The sequence below is a fragment of the Mya arenaria genome, chromosome 3 (assembly GCF_026914265.1).
Source record: "Mya arenaria isolate MELC-2E11 chromosome 3, ASM2691426v1".
NCBI classification, from domain to species: Eukaryota; Metazoa; Mollusca; class Bivalvia; order Myida; family Myidae; genus Mya; species Mya arenaria.
In genome coordinates, this window is record NC_069124.1 from 75,779,459 (window position 1) to 75,797,936 (window position 18,478).

The 18,478-nt window shown below is 35.6% G+C and overlaps 1 protein-coding gene across 2 annotated transcripts; it reads left to right on the forward strand.

Annotated features, from left to right (window-relative positions):
* Positions 1-7,774: 7,774 nt before the first annotated feature.
* On the forward strand, positions 7,775-15,528 carry LOC128229262 (uncharacterized). 2 transcript variants are annotated; one of them, XM_052941068.1, is made up of 5 exons: positions 7,775-7,873; positions 13,137-13,234; positions 14,050-14,178; positions 14,477-14,591; positions 14,998-15,528. In XM_052941068.1, the coding sequence occupies exons 1-4, from the start codon at positions 7,845-7,847 to the stop codon at positions 14,503-14,505; spliced, it is 285 nt and encodes a 94-aa protein (XP_052797028.1). In that variant the 5' UTR covers positions 7,775-7,844; the 3' UTR covers positions 14,506-14,591; positions 14,998-15,528. The 2 variants fall into 2 exon arrangements, 1 of the variants encoding a protein (XP_052797028.1); XR_008260063.1 differs by lacking the exon at positions 14,998-15,528 and having other exon boundaries at positions 13,137-13,298.
* Positions 15,529-18,478: the final 2,950 nt, after the last annotated feature.

Here is an 18,478-nt window from a genome sequence, read left to right on the forward strand (position 1 = left end):
TGAAGTTTTCACTTAACCATCATTTTCAGATAGATTTCATTCAGGAGTGCAGTTCACATGACTAATACTATCAATGCAACATTTTTGAGTTATTATCAATCGTTTAATTGTTCCTTTGTCGTAAGGCGAAGATGGTTATGCTCTTAATTCGGCGGGATATTTGACAGTCTGTGACTGCTCTTGCTAAACTCTTTTTCCGCTCCATAACTTTATTTGTTTTTGTTTTTTTAAATTGATTGCACAAAAAAAACATATTTCGTTCTTGGTCAACTCAATTAAAAACAATTCCATGCTTTATTTCCCAGGTGTTTTAGTCCTTTTTTTCTATAAAGTATGTTTAAAAGGGCAACAAACGCCAGACATGTGCAATACAAAGTAAAATCACCTAAAGCATGAATCCATGCAACAATTTGTCTATCAGCTTTAAGTATAAATCCAAAAGAATACATGACATTTAACCTGCTGTCTATTATGATCATTTTGACGTTTTAATCGGCGAATGCCACTGTAGTTATCCTCACCATTCAATTTTGGGAACCCAAGTGTCTATAATCTCTTGACATTGATGAAAATGCTGTGTAGGTGTTTGTCTGCAAGGGTTTCATACTAACCAAGATCATAACATGTTGTTAATAGTACTGGGAAAACATTGCGCTTTCTTTTACATGATTACAAAATATTTGTTATCAATAAGCCTAGCAAAGCGTATTCGTCAATCAGCAAATAAAATCAAGATCACAATGCCTTTAAGGCCGCAAGAAAGTGAGTTTAAACAGTACACGGCCTTCAAAAGAGCTTAATATAAGGCTTTCAATTGGTTTCCCGGTTGATGTAAATCCAATGCAAACTAAACATGTATGGATCCTTGCCGGGTGTATGAGTCTGCCACTAAGAAGTAAGTTCCACGCTTGTACGGAAAGAAAGCGCTCACTCACTGCCATCGGTTGTCGGCTTTCTATGATGTGTAGAGTCGATTGACCGGCTTAAGTAGTTGAAGTTCAGAGATAACTCACTGCTCCGAAACCTTAAAATGTCATTTTTAGCTAACTGTTGTATAATTGAGTACTTTTATTTTGACGTTGAGTTAGCAACTTTTAGTACGTTACTAAAGATTAATTGAAAGTACTTTTATTGTAGAGTACAATGTTGAAATAAGGGAATGCATTCGATCGATATAACTCATCAGTATCATTTTTTTCCTACGTCGGTAACATCCGAATAGTTTCATAATGCAATGAAAACTAGCTGTACAGGAGAAACCATGACCGTCTTGAAAAACTTGCATTTAACCTCAATATTCAATGCTATTTCGTAAAGTGCAATACAAGAATGGGTTTTTAGGCGACAGTATGTGCAACATATTTCAGAATAGTTCAAAATCATTTCTATACCTTCCATTTACTTATGATTAAAAATAAACAAAACGCGAATACAATCCTTTAAATAAAAGACTTCAATTTACTCTGGGCATATCCTGTAATAGAGGCTGTGTTTACTCATGTTTGGTTAGATGGGATTATGACAGTTCATTATATGAGAACATAATATATGAGATTAGGGTGTCAGGAATTTAATTTGGAGGCTCGTATCTAATATTTCATCCTCTTATCAGACATGTACGTGATGTGATTTGGGTAAGACTGTGGCGGCGGGAGTTTATGTCGAGAAAGGGGAGATACTGTATTTGAGGTCTAAAAAACACGTCATATAAGTATGTTAAGGCATTTTTATTTTTTTAACTGCATGTCTATTGTGTATGACGATAATGTAATTAAAAATTTAAAAAAAAATATTATAGACACAAGCAAAGAATTTCTGTTATAAAGCTGTTATTGTTCATGGTCTTAAACGTTCTATTGTAAACAGTAGCTTCTCAAAACAACCGTTGCATATTCGTTGAGTTATGCCAGAGTATGCCTTTTAAGTAGACCGAATGTTATCAATGATTTGCTTCACGTTTGTTCAACAGTTCCTAGGAAACGCTCACGGCTAATTCGAGGTTCTACAGAGTATGTACAAGCAGCTGGTGACCATGGTTCATGTAGGTGGCATATGCCCCAAGTACTACTACTTTTTCATCAATACTTTCAAGGATAGATTCTCCGTCAGTACACAATGTAGTTTATACTGTAGTTGTACTGTAAACATAGAAAAATAAGGTACATGTTTGGTCAAGGAAATCAATCATGGTTTCTCTGTATGTTCTGTTAATAATTATTGTGTGTGAATATAGAAATATAAGTCTACGGTTTGCCTAAGTAATGAAAGATGATGAAGGTGCGTCTTGATTAATTACTCTTTTTTTGTGTGTTGTATAACAGCTGAGTGTGGTAATATTTGTCATTACCATCGAAGTCATAAAGTTCAACAGACAACCATTCATTGTGCTATATGTTTGCCATAGCACTGATTTTTCCTGTCTGTATTACAACATGCGTTTCAGTCTGACCGTAAGATCCGGTAGGCACAGCAGAGGGGACGCTCAGCACAGGTAAGCCTGTATTTGTATATCATGTACATGTATTAACTAATTGAAGCAAATATGTTAAGCCTACATAGCTAATTATTTAATCATAAACATATACACGCCTACCTGTGCGTATATAGCACATTTGACAATAACTTTGATAAAATAGCACATTCGTGATTCGTCATATAATACACAACAATATAGCGTATATTTCGACAGAAGGAACAAAGAAAATATGTGGATTTCGAGCACAGGGAGTGAAATAGGGGTTGGGCATAGCGAAAAAATCAAGATAGAAAAATCGACATAAGCAGAATAATTTTAAATAGAATAAGAAGGAATAAATACGGGACCGGGGAAAAGTTCGACACAAAGGAAAAATCGAGATAACCGATGTCGACATGGCGAGTTTGGATTGTATATACATAAACGTTAACATTATACCCCAACGAATGTGTATGACGATATATCCTCTCCTTATCATGCCATGCAATCACACCGTGGGTAGCAATTTACAGCAACCCAGAAAATTCGATATGCTCAGAAGATTGTATTTTGTCTTTTTTCCCGTATTCGATTCCTACTATGACTAGCGGACTTTCCATTGTATGTGATATTATCCGTTCAGAAATATCCTCTATATTAAAATGTTTGGTGCAAAAGTCTACCTCAGTTTGAACACCCCTCGTACTTTTTTGCATAGCCTTGGAACTTTTTGATTTGTGTTTGGAATAACTCCATTAGCTTGATCAGAATACCTCAATTTGAATGATCACTTCGTATGTGCAACGACGACGTGTATTTTAATTCCCAGTAATGTCCTTTCCCTTTATAATGCATCCGTCTAATCTACATATAAATTGCATTAAAATGCTGTAATAACTTGTCGTTACTTCGATAACTTCTTTTATACATAAACACCGTCGTCCAGGAATAACAAAAAGACGGAATATAAATCTCGAAAGCAATCACGATTCATTGCGATAAGGCAATAAAGTTAGCCATTTGTCATCGAGCATCTTAGGTCTTAGACAAGCATTTCATTTAGCCGTGTTTGGAAACCGCTTTAATTACGATGTAATGCACCCGATTAGAAATTCGTCATTTATTTTCATTCCCGGCTCCATTGTGGTGTTTTTTGTTGTGACTTACTGCTCTACACCTGCAAAGCCGTCTGCCTTGCATGTCCTTGATGGACCGTAAGAACAACAGTTACGCCATTATACATAATTATGTTCAATTCACATACATAGCAAGACTCATTTTATGACCTTATCTTAGTTTTATTTTAGGGAAAAACACCAGTTCATTTTAAAACCACTTAAAACTAAAGGCACCGTCAGAGCAAAACTAAACGAAGCAATATACGCTACCAAGAATACTCCATCTTTATCTCAATCAAATATTTATTATGTAGCCCTATAAAGCTAAAGCGGACACAAAAACTGGATGAATTTGTAAATATTAAATAATGCTTTTTCAAGGGACAGTACGCATACAACACATATGACAAACACAATCACAAGCTAGGGGTTTGGTTTTACAAACAACTTATGTCGCATAACAAGCGAAGCACGAATTTTTGCTACCAGTCGAGTTTCTTTGTACGCTTTCAGACGACATTAAATTGTCGCAATCCAACCAATACCACGCGAAAATGAGACACATCAATAAGAGAAACGTTTTTCCCTGTTTTATGTTACCAAAATCATGCTGGTATTATTATTACAATTAATGACAGTGTGAAGGTCATTCAGCACTTAATAGACGTACATAATATACGGGTATTTCGAATGTGTTTTCTTATTTTATATTTTGAATTCAAGAGGACAATTCGAGTAATATGCGACGACGCAGTAAATACATGTATGCTTTCTTTCTTGTTTAGTGTTGGCCATCTGTCTCGTTCAGGGGTTTGATTATTTTCGGACCATGAGAACATCTTTTACAACTAATTCAGGTAATATGCTAAGAAAATGTCATTATCATTATTATTGACCTCGACCCAAAACGCTATTGTCAAAATTGTCTAATTTCAAAACAAGCGGTAATACGATCGTCCTGTAACAACGATTATGTTGCAAAATGTCATGTCTGTCAGACGTATGCCTATTCCGAGTTCCAGATTCACTTCCGTCCAGGAAAACCATTTCATTAATGTCAGTGTCGCTAGAAACTTGTAAACCGTACATTATTTAGTTGGCACAGATATGTACGGTTAAGTCAGTTTACTTTTGTCAAACACATTGTCATCCGGTTCACAGGCATTTGCTCTTCTTGTTTTCGATGCGCATTTTGTAGTACGAAAATTTGTTTAAAAGGCTTCTTATCGTATATTTTCATCTTGTCAACTAAGAATCACATATTTTAGCAAGAGAAAGCATTTTCTTGTCCTTAACAACACACAATTAACTCATAAATGTGTGGGCTATTGTTTTATAATTATTCGATCAAGATTTATCTCCTGTTAGTACAAAAATATATATCTGAAGAAAATGCACATAATAAAAACGGCTGAATACTTACAGTAGATACAGGAAACAACTGGTATTTCGGTGTAGAAAAAAAAATGAATTATACCATCACCTTGTGAAAGTACTTTTCTGTTCGAAAGCATTATAAGTAGATTAGAAGCCTATTGGATCAGCCATCTCTTGTAGGAATAGTGATATTATGACACATAGAAGCTTAGATAGCCAGACCTTCATTAGAAAGAGCTGAACTTGTAATTCATCAGAGTTCTACCGCAATACCGCACTTCAGCGTGTGTTATACATTTAGGAAGAATATATTAAATTCTTAATATAGACGCAAATATACTTACAGTCGGGAAAATGATCAATAAATATTGCAGATAGCTTGATCCAAATGGTTATTTAATAGACAAATCGCATATAAACTGCATGTACAAGAAACCATACATATAACATGTCTTAGTAGAAGAATAATTCCCATAAGATACAAAAGTAATGCCAACTTATCTCGTAGAAATATGCCGTTGAATTCAATTTGCAAATTCCAGTTTGTTCACTATGATGCCAAATTATAAATTTCGTTATAGACTTCCATGAATATAAAAACCAGAACAGTTTTATAACATCTGTTTTCGCAAAACGTGCGACATGCGTGGGCATTAGTATATTCGTTACACAATGTACGACCTGAAATGACATACTGCCTTCTATTTGTGCTATTCTGATTGTTAGTAAAAACCAAAGGATCAAAATTTTGTTATCATCCTGATCTACCAAAAAAAATGTACACGGAATGTAGCATATATGTGTTTCGTTTCTAGACTAGAGTAGGACTTGTCTATATGTGAAATACGTGCCTGCTTGCACCCGTGTTTTCCCTTAAACAGTATAATGGAATATCTACAGGAACTAAAGTTATTAGCCAATAGCATGTCCATCTCATTTGCAGCCTACGCAATTACAATTTGATATGTCATTTCCATTTCAATCTTCATAATAAGCAGGTGTTGGCAATTATTAACGCTGAGCGACAATTATTGATATCACTTCTACCGTAAAGTACGAAAAACAATTTGAGCGATATTTTCGTTTTTCTCCTTCGACCCTACAGCCTGCAGAGTTTTTAATGCCACGGAAATCATAGTGACAGGCTCAACTATGAGTTTGTTAGATCAGACCTCTAGTATTCACGGACACTGGAAGTAGTCTTTTACGATTTGGCTAAGTATGTTCCTCTTCTTTAATGTACGGCAGAAGTCGTACCTTAATTTTAAATATGCTTGAAAATAATTAGCAAGTGAAGAAATTCATCAACAAAATGACGTTCAATTTGTTCTGGTCACATCCTGTAATACGAGCGGTGTTAACCCATGTTTGTTAGATGGACTTATGACAGTTCATTATATAAAGACAAAATATATGGGACTTGAGTGTCAGGAATTCAATTCGGAGGCCCGTAATTATTATTTCATCTTCTTATCAATTATTGGCGAGATGCGATTTTGGCGGAGTTGATATCCGGTAGTTGATGTCGATAAAGGGAGTGGTGCTGGGTTTTGTGATTACAAGAACGCCACATAAGCAATTTAATAAACTCTTCGTGTTGCGAAAATAATGTAAAACAAAAAAAATGGAAACATTTAAACTTAGCACAGCAAATATTGTCCTTTGATTATATTTATACATATTTTTTTTAACTTCTCCCCACCGCGCAGCCATGTCCAAAGCACAACTTGACAAATCTTCGAGGTATTCACTTGATATACATATAGATATCATCGAGGAGAAGTGCAATGAATAAGATCCATAACTCGCTACAGTTTGTTTAGATATTACGTTTGTTAATTGTCAAAAGTATTTCTTATCTGGAACATAACTTGAAAGGCCTTTACGATTTTGACTTTAAATTCATATGTAGATAGATATAATATGGGAGAAGTGCTGTGAGTAGGAACCATAACTTGCTGTAGTACTTGTTTATTTATTTCCCTTTGTAAAATGTCATATTATTTTCTTGTCCGGAACGCTACTTGAAAATACTTTGAGGTACCTGAAACAAAATATTGGGTTGAATATAGCATCCTTTCATAACTAAACTTTCAGTGCTTTGATTTTTATAAAAAAAATTGCTAATTCATGTTATCTTTAAAATCTTTTTTGGCGGACACGTGTTGACTGACTCCGAGTGTTTTGGCTGTGACTTATTTTTCTTCAAATATTTTACGTTTTCAAATCAATTGGAAGGAGAGAATAGCATATACAAGTCGCATTTATTTTTAATAATGTTTTTCTTTATTTGTTTCCAGTTTTAGTACAATGATGCTTTTTATTATGAAACTCTATGATCACACAGTTTTAAACCTTTTATTGAACGGGGGCCCTTCAGGGCCACGTTCATAGTAGGCACATCAGATCGTTACTACATATGATTACACGGTGATTCGGTCGAAATAATGCACTCATTGAATGCTTGAATACACATGACATCTTTAAACTTCAACAAAATTGAATTGATGTATAGTAATGTACACTTGAACTCGTACATTTTGCATATCCCTGAAAATGCAGCTGAAAAAAATCACAAAATGAAGACAACATATTTATACGCAACCGCTCGAAAACGGCGAAAAACTAAGTGTATTGTTACAGGTGTGAGTCGGTTATAAGAAGTAGTTACCATAATTGATTAATCGATTCCAAACAATTCAAAAATTTCCTTAAAAATGAAATGATATGTAAACACTATTTCACTGATCAATAAACAAACAAACGAAGTGAATGTTTTTTTGTAACCGTATATCGATAAAGTATATTATACAGATTACGCCGCCTCTATTTAGCATGATCATTTCACTTTTCGATCGTCGCCATTTTGTAAGCGCCCTGCCTAAGAGTGTGTCATGGACTTCAGCTGGATTAAATGTGTATTGTAAGTATTTTATAATCAGATTGTTACACATGAACGGCTCTACGTGTGCATGGCATGACAGATATTGAAATTGCTTCATTATTTGCACTGTATACATATTGTTCTTTGTGCAAATATCTGTGTTTTACCTGCGTTGTTTATGTGCGTGACCTACATTAATTGAGAGGCATAAATCATGAACCTGCGTGTTTATTCTATTATTTAATTTGTTTAGATTACGATGTGAATTTGTGTAGTTCATCTAGCTTATTTTGATGACGTATATTATGCTTTTCGTTAATTTATGCATTCGTGCCGTTCGTGACTCACACAGCTTCGTGACCTTAGGTGACCTACTACGTAGTTACATACCATGAATGTACTCAGTAGCGATGCCAAGTCGATTGTAGTTATCTCCCCTTATGAATCTCATGAATATAAATTTTTCACGGAAGGCGACTCAATGCTAACAGGCGCGTAGCCAGGCATACTCCCATACTCCCGGGAGTACTTCGATTTTGAAAAATGAAAATTCTAAATGGCCTAAATCCGGTGTAAAACTTGAACCCTAAGGGGGTACAGGCGAATTTGAAACCAATCCAGCAATATCAGTCCCATATGATATAGAATTCAAATTCAACCTGCTGACCAAACACTGGGACGAGGCTCCAAGTTTCAAGTTTCCAACAAGGTATACTTTTATTTATAAAAATACACACGCTACTGTAGACTTGAAAAGTAACACTTTACTGAAATACTAATTAATTCTGTAAGAGGAAATGAAAAAATGAATAAATAGTATAATAGCATGTGTTTTTGTTAATTTGGTGACATTTTCAGAGCAAGAATTTATAAACATATAATACAATTTGATAGTCAAATTCGGCCATAAATCGCTTAAGATAATTAAAAAGTTATGAATGACTTTTCAAAAGTCCCTGTGGCGTAACGGTTAGCGTCGAGGACTCGTATACCAACACTTCGAGTTCGAGTCTGGAGATTACATATATTTTTATTTTTACATCTTTATTGTTATCTAATATTGTTATTATTTTATTCTTCTTCTTATTTGATTATTATTATTGTTGTTGTTGTAGAAAACTATTGATATTGCCCATTTTGAAGCAAACCTGATTAGGAACATTATCTTTAATTTTTAGGTATGCTCAAGGACGGTTTCGCACCCTTCAACTAAAGTATTTCGTGTCATATCCATGGCTACGCTATTCTGTGGTCACTGATGGTGTCTACTGCGCCCAATGCCTTCTGTTTGCTGGCCCTGATGCTCACGTGAAAACATTAGTCACCACAGTATTGAGAGATTGGAGCAAAATATCCAAGGTAGTTTTGAGCCACATGAAATCAGACGCCCACCTGTCTAGCTGTTGATTCAGCAGATCATTTCTTAGCAATAATGAAGGGCGAAAAAAGACATACTATGTAGTATGTCATCCCAATACAATGTGGTCGTTGAAAAGAACAGAAAGATCCTTATAAGTATAACAGAAGCGATAGTGTTCTGTGGGAAACAGAATATTGCCTTGAGGGGGCATTAGGCGATAAGGGAAATTTTCAGGCCCTATTGAGCTTTCAGGCCAAGCAGGATCCCATATTAAAAGAGCATCTAGAACACGGAGATCCAAGATCTATGTACCTTAGCCCCGATATACAAAATGAGCTTATTTCCATTTGTGGAAAACAAATCGCAGACAGTATCGTGTCAAAGTGCAACAGCGCACCCTGCTTCGAGTTAATGGCTGGCGAGGCAACTGATGCCAGCACTATGGAACAGATGGCCATGTGCCTTAGATACTTCGACGGAGCTGATTTACGTGAAGATGTTTTGGGGTTCGCTGAGTGCGAATCAGCTACAGGCGAGACGTTGGCCAATGCCTTCTTAGCAAATCTTGAACTGGCGGGTGTTGACGTAAACAAATTGCGTGGCCAGGGATATGATGGCGCTGCCAATATGTCCGGTATCCGAAGAGGCGTACAGGCAAGGATCCAACAGCGTATTCCTGGGGCTGTGTACACCAACTGCAAAGCCCACTGCCTCAACCTGGCTATTATCCACGCATCAAAAGAAATGTATGCAAGGAACATGATGGCTACAGTACAACAAATAACGTTTGTTTTTAACTACTCCGCTTAACGCCTCCTACGCTTCCAGGAAAACCTTGACAACGATGAAGTTGCCCGTGTCGAGATGGATAAGCGCACTAAACTGCAATATCTGTGCGAGACCCGCTGGGCAGCTAGGGCGGATGCTTTGCACACTTTCCTATGCTCATTTAGGTAAACATGCTTAAATTATACAATGTCTAAATGCTCTAAATCAATATTCTTCAAAGTGTTTATTGTATTTTTTCCTAATTAGTCTGTTATCTAATCACTTTTTATTTAAAATAATGTACGTCTGAATAGAAAGGCTTTCGATGTTCATATTGTTCGCTCACAAACCATTATCGAAACATTGATTTAATTGTGTCATGAATTTCCAGAGTAAGTTCCTTGGACGAACTCGATAGCGACTATGGTGGCAGCAAAGCCGCGGGATACAGTCGCTCTGTTCAGAACTTCGAGTTCATCACTACCCTAGTGGCTGTCGAACATGCGTTGTCAGGGCTCGTACACCTGTCGAAACTCCTCCAAAAGAAGATGTGTGATTTACTGGAGGCAACAGAAGAAGCACGTGTTGTTGTCGCTATGTTAGAGGTTTGTTATTTAATTCATTTTCCTAACGGCTAGTTGTGGGATGAACTCATTTCGTTATGATAGAAAAGTTATAGAATAGTGTTAATCACGCCTCGGTTAACCGACAAAATCATATGCAAGTCAATATGTACCAGTGTACTTGATCCTACTTTGGGTCGGACAATAGTTATACTTTTCATCGGCGTAAATGGCCATATATATTTTTTTTTTTCCTACACCCGCCACTCTTTAACAGTGCACTAATTTCATAGCTTGTATATTCTAGTATGTTTACAGAAACAATTCATACTTGTGTGTGTACATATGAATTGAACTTATTTTCAGTCATATGTTATTAAATGTTTTTCCCATCTTTTGACTTACAAAAAGAAAGATGGACGTTGTCGTGAGCTTTACTAATGCGTTGTTTAATGTTACGTCTGACACTATCAAATATCATTTCAGTCTGAACGCAACGATCCAACAGAATGGGAAAAGGCTATGTCACTAGCAAGAGACATTGGGGTGGAGCCGTCCATTCCTCGAGGCCCGGGGCGACAGGCAAACAGGCCTAACGCACCGGCGGCAACATCCACAAAATACTGGAAGGTCAACATGTTCCTTCCTTTCATTGACCATCTAGTTGTTGAGTTAACAACCCGCCTGCTAAAACCGCATGGGAGATTTACTGCACAATATCTTCTGCCGACGAAAGTAGGTTTTCATTCATCCTTTTTTGATAAAATAAAATATGTGATATCAATGAAAATACTTGGAATTGCGTAATGTATAGTTAAATAAAACATCAATTATATTATTGTTCGGTAAAAAACAAAGTGTGTGTACCAAAACGTTAAGTTCTGTGCATATCTATATTTTTCTCTAAAGCAATTTCTAATTTTATTGTTTAAATATAAAAACGTGGATCATGTTTGTTTTGTTATAGGCTACTGACACCTGCCAGGGCCGCAGAGTTAGAGTGTGACGAGGAGAGGTTTGTCCGGGAGTGTAAAATATGGATTGCTAAATGGACCACAACATCCCCAGCTGAGTATCCAGACCTGGAAACATCTTTGCGAGTGGCCACTGAGGCATCATATCCAAACATAAGACTTTGCATGATGGTGTTGATGTGCATGCCTGTTTCCACAGCTACGGCAGAGCGGTCCTTCTCCCCGTTAAGAGAGTCAAGACGTATCTCCGCAACACGATGACCACCGAGAGGCTTTCAGGGCTTGGGCTTCTTAACATTTATCAAGAGCGAGGTATCAACGCTGAGCACGTAGTGAATGTTTTTGCACGTAGAAAAGACCGTCGGCTGGCGTTAGTGTTCAAAGTTTAAACGCGTGTTGTTGTGTAAAACTGTTTCAGAATGGGGAAAATATCCATAAGGTAAACTATGTATACATTTGTGTATTATTTGCTTGTGATGTTTTTCATGTTTAAATCAACCTATATGTGATATTTGTCCTCAAGGCAACTTCTTCATCTGTATATGCTATATATTCGGAGGGAGGCATCTCCACCAAGTATGAATATGTTTTGAATATTTATTGCTCGATCTTTTCCTTTTTGCTTCAGTTATCATTAACTTAAAACTTGCATTTCAAGTACCCAGATATGCGTCAAATGCCACCAAATCGCACGAGTAAACCAAAAAAAAATTCAGGGGGAGGACCCCCGGAACCCCCCGCTAAAAATAGGAGTACATCAAATTGGGTTCAAGCTACGCCCCTGGCTGGTACCGGTTTTATACACCCTTTAAAAGACGTATATCAACATTTGCGGAGAACCATGTGGCTATTTATAGAATTAGATGATAAAATATTCTGGGATCCAGTCAGAGTTCACTGAAAACGAAAGTGAAAATTTGATTAAACGTTTGTTTTTTTCATGTTTGAAGGCAAGTACAAAGGATTATTTGGTTTGTATTTAAGTATGGGAGGGGTCTCTCATAGTTTTTATCACTTTTGATACGAAAACAACTGGACTATGAACGTTCTTAGACCATTTATAGACTTCGCCAAAATGTAAACAAAAATCCAAAATGGCTGCCGCGAAGTGAAACTACCTGGTACAGTTTTCACATAGTCAGATGTTTGATAATTAATGCATGAAGCAGTTGCTGACAGCTTCGAAATGCAAGTACACCTTGTGTAAATTGGTGTAAACATTAAGAATGAATACATTTTATGTCTGTTCTTTAAATATTTGTTAAAAAAACATGTTTTTTCACAAAGTTTGTGTTCGTCCCCAGTTTCGTACCATTTCGTTCACAAATATGTTTACAGTATGAAATAAAGACGTGTTTATATAAAATAAAGCCCGCGAAAAATTCCAGATTTAGGTTACATCAGTAGTTTTCTAACTAAAATGTGATATTGGGTTCATCTTCAAGTGTTGGCTTCATCGCACCTGTCATGAGCAGCTTTTGGTCGTGGTGGATCACTTAAAAGTTGAACCCATCAATTTAAGCTGGTATGCCAGGGATGTGTTAATTGAGTATGTTGTGTAGGCTATAAGGGCGTCAATGATTGTATGTTTGGATGTTGTTGATTTATCTATTTTCCTTTCTTATTATTTTAAACAGACCCGGGAGGAACTGTAAAGAACCAGCCAGACAGCCCGCCCGCCGAGCTGCCCACCCGGCCGAGCTGTACTTTGTGTATGCCAATATGCCGACATGCTGTAATTTGTTAGTACTTCAAGATCATATAATGGAAAATTGTATCCAAACTGAAGTATAATTTGAGTAAGTTTGGGTCATATAAGCCCATTGATACTGTTTGTTCCATTTCTAAATGGATTTCTACATGTTGTTTCTCGATCATTTCTGGTGCGGCTTTGATAATAATATTATTTTCTAATGACACTGCTGACTCGTATAAGTCTTTGGTCTGTATTGTGCATCTATTCGCACATTTTGTTTGCTCTTTTAAGCAAACATTACATTAATTTAAAATTCTTTAAGCAAATAAACAAAACTTACTGCACATTTGATGCAGAATGATGTTTCATTTAGTGTGCATATGATTTTGAGCTCATGGACAAGAAAACATCTACTTCAACAATCACAGCAACACAATGAGATCCTATTTTAAAGAAATAATGCCACCTTTCATTAATTCATTAATTCAATTCACCAATCATTCATATACATTCATTTATTTATGCAGTTTATACATTGAAAAACTTGACATTTCTTAAGGCAAAAGAAATGAAAAGTGAACCGCTTTCATAAAAATTAGAGCCTTTTCCCTTCATGCATTAAAAAAATCAACCTTAATACATTATACGTGTCTTAAAACTCTAATGTATTGTTTATTTCAATAGCCAGCCTGGTTGCTGTAGCCACAGGGGAATTTACATTTCTTAAGGCAAAAGAAATAAAAACTGAGCCACTTTCATAAAGCTTAGAGCCATTTTCCCTTCATGCATTAAAAACAACAACCTTAATACATTATAAATGTCTTAAAACCCTAATGTATTGTTTATTTCAATAGCGAGCCTGGTTGCTGTAGCCACAGGGGAATTTTCAAGGACAAGAACCAGTGCTGGTAAAAATGTGGTCTCATGTGGTTTTCCATACCGGCATTCAGCAAGGATTTCAGAGAAAGGAATACTGTCTCCGAGTAAGAAGAAATTCTAAGCATGTCTGGTTTTAATGCTTTCAATGGGTACTCAATAAGATGAGATTAACCTTTGAATTATTAAAATCTGATAGCAAAATGTCCAAAAGACTATATATTTCATAAAAAATTTCCTGAAAATCTTTCAATTCATGAGCTTTTCTGCATATTTATCACATTTATGACCACATAAAAGGTTGTGTATGCCTCAAATGGGTGTTTACATGCCTTTTTCAAGCTTTAACAGTATTGGCAGATAGTTTTATAAGTGTAAAACATTGCTTTTGTGTCTTGCTTGCAGATCACGATGTGCCAATAAGCTCCAGTTAGCTGTGCCTTTTTCCTCCCACCGGTAGTCATTCAATCTAAATCCAGGAGATGCAGCTCTGAATCCAATATTTCAGGAGAATAAATATGTAAGTCAACTCTGTAGTACTTGTTTGTGTGTAAATGATCACAAGAGTGAGATTTATAGCAAATCAGGTGTAAATAAGCAACTTATAGACATTGGTGAAGTGCCGTACTCTGATTGTAATGCCAAATCTAGCCTTCAAAACAGATAATAAAAGTAAAAAAAATAAAAAAATGGGCATATTAATGCTATCTCTGCATTTTCTACATCATGTAGCCACCTCATACATGAAAACACTAGCAGTTGTCATGAATCTTTCAGTTTTGGTGTGTTTTTTTACAATTTCTTTTGTTGCGCCATTTGTCCCTGAAGCAAACAGTTTGGCATATAGTGGTGTTTAGACTGTCTATAAACACATTATCACTAAATTTATTTTGTTAAACTGAACAGTTCTGTTACCTTTATATAAGCCACTATCCGAAGAACATTCAGACGTTCTAAATGGACCATTGTCCTGTTGCCATGGAAATCATTATGAGGAGGAGCACACAAACTGTCACTTGTTTTGGATATCAGATGTACCACGAACTGACCATAAACTTTTCAGATGCTCTGGTTGTTTCATCAGCCAATTTCGATGTAAATTTTACTGAATAATGACAAACAGTCTTACTCATAAGCATCTCATACTCATTCGTATTCCACAACTAAACATGCTTGCAATTACACTGTGCCATCTATCATAATATAGCAATGCTGCAATGTCCACATTTTTTTGTACCAGTTGTTGCTTTATACTGAAACTTTTATTGAAAATGGTGCATAAACACTGACAACACATCAATGTTACGTTCATACATTTGTACATGTTCTTTCAGTGTTGATAATGTTGACATATTTCATGTACATTTACACATGTGTTTATTGCCAACCTCATCAAAACATGCATAGTTTGCTCACATACATATTTCCAAAACAGACATTTACTGAATGTATTACTACTTTACGTTGATTTTGATATGTAAATAAAACATTGTACTGCTTGTTTGTACAAAACACTTTTCATTTGCTATGTTGTTTGTTTCCATGTTCTATCTGCATACAGATGGTATTATCATATCAATTTTTAGCTCGACTATTCGTAGAATATGGAGATCTATACTACTCACCCAAGTGTCGGCGTCACACCTTGGTTAAAGATTTGCGTGCAAGCACACATAGGTTAATATCTCAGTTACTTCTTGAGGTATCGCATTGAGACTTGATACAATGGTACTCAACCATCCAACCTACTTAATTAACCAAGTTAGATAACTCTACTTTGCATTTAATGCAAATTATAGGCTTTTATTATTTGACTAAGAAATTCTGGTTAAAGTTTTGCATGCAAGCACACATAGGTAAATATCTCATTAAGTACTTGAGGTATTGCAGTGAGACTTGAACCAATGTTACTCAGCCATTCAACCTACTTAATAAACCAAGTAAGATAACTCTACTCTGCATTTAATGCAAATTATAGGCTTTTATTATTTGACTTAGGTAAATATCTCATTAAGTACTTGAGGTATTGCATTGAGACTTGATACAATGGTACTCAACAATCCAATCTACTGAATTAACAAAGTTAGATAACTGTAGTTTGCATTTAATCCAAATAATAGGACTTTATTATTCGACTTAGAAATTCAGGTTAAGTTAATATCTCAGCAGCTACTTGAGGTATTGCATTGAGACATGTTACAAGGTACTCAACCATCCAACCTAATTAATTAACCAAGTAAGATAACTTGACTTTGTATTTAATGCAAATGATAGGCCTTTATTATTCGACTTAGATATTTTGATTAAGGTTTTGTGTGCAAGCACACATTATATAGATATCAAAGCAACTACTTGATGTATTGCATTGAGACTCATACAATTGTACTCAACCATCAAACTTCCCCATGCAAGATAGCTCTAGTTTTATTAAATGCAAATAGTTGCCCTTTATTATTCGACATAGAAATTCTAGTTAAGGTTTTGCGTGTGAGCATACATAGGTAAATTTCTCAGCATTTCAAAATTAACGTGATGTTCATTTCCATTGTGAAACTTATCCCTAGAGAACGTTCAAACATATTCTACATACATTATTTTTTATCTTACACTGTATATATATGTTCTATATGTATATATCACGCCTAATAAAATTGAAGCCTGTCAACTCGTACGTTGTTGTAAAACATATGAACCCCACCTTTCAACTTCCCTGTGTGTTCCTATCAATTCGTTTCTGAAATTCCCGCCATCATTTGAATAAATTGCTTACTCTCTCGGGGCCACCGTTCCTCAGCGCTTTCATTTTATAAGGCAGACTGTGTGTGATGTGTTTGGTTTCTAACGATGACTGCATCGTATCTTTGAAAAGTATTTGCATTAGTTGCTCTGAATTGTTTCCCTCCGTCTGCAGATAGAGTTGGGATAACTAATCATTGAAGTACTTGGGGTTTACCTTTTCGTTTTTTATTATTGTTTGTTTTATTGATAAGTTTCCTCAAGTTAATGCATACTTTGATAAGATTTACCTTTTGCGTTTAATCTTTATTAAGAATTAGGATAAGAGTGAGGTTTGTGCTCATAAACTGGATTAAACCCCCAGTAAATTTACATTTTACTGACCGTTCCAAGGCGGTACCTAACAATTCTTGATAAACGTACCAATTATATATATATAGTATTTATGCACTGTGCTGTTTGTAGAGTTTTGTGCTGTTCTATGTTTCTTGTTTGTGATTTTGTGTTATTTTCATACTTATTTACTTTCCGGGCATACCTTGAAAAGTCTTTGAGGTTTTCACTTAAACATCATATACAGATAGATTTCATTCAGGAGTGCAGTTCACATGACCAGTAACTATCAATGCAACATTTTTGAGTTGTTATCAATTCAATTCAATTTCATACGTTTATTTGACAAAGGCAACCGGCCCATAACAAAATAGGTGTACATCAAAGGGCAAATATAGCATTAATGTAGCGTAGTAGTTTGCTATTAATACATAAATTATATTTCACTGAATTTTATAAAAGGTTATTTCTAGATTGCATATATCTTATACATGTTATCATGATAAACAATAGTCCTGTTAAAAGAATCCTTCCACAGTATATATTTTCCTGGATTTCATGTGCAGCTACCTCAATTCCTATTATTTGAGGAGATCGTCTCTTAACATAAAAGCATAATATACAAACAATGACAGATTTTGTAACAGGCTTTCTGATTTTGTACTAAGCAAACTGTAAAGTTTATGTATACTTGGGTTTTCAAAATATTTAGCCGGTAAATACTTCTTTCGTAAATCAGAATAGGCAGGGCATTTAATTACAAAATGATACTCTGATTCTACGTCCCCAAAACATAGTTTACATAGTCTTTCAGTCGATGGAGTATTTGAATATCTTCCGTATTCAATTTCTAATTTATGTGAAGAACATCTTAATTTAGCTAGTGAACTTCTAAACCTTCTAATTGTTAATTTGTCTAAATAGTACTCCTGCTCAATATTGTTTTTTTATGTGAACATACATTTTAAGTTTAGAACTATCCGAAGTGAGAGCTATCCATTCTTGCATGTATTGGTCCTTAAGCCTCTGTACCACTGCTGCTATAAAACTGTTCTCATTGTAAACCTTTTGCTCAATCCATACATGTCCGTATCCTAAATGGTTTAAAACGCTCTTCACACGAGATGCCCAATTATTTTGGCCCGCGTCATGAAGCATTATAAGCATCTGATAAACCAACTTCACATAACTGTCATTTGGCATACTGAGAATTTTAATCCAATATTTTAACAACCGTTTTACCGCATATATGTGTAGGGGGAATCGTCCACAGTCTCCAAGAACAGCCAGGTTGTTAGTTTTCTGTGGCACACACATGTATCGCTTACAGGCATCATT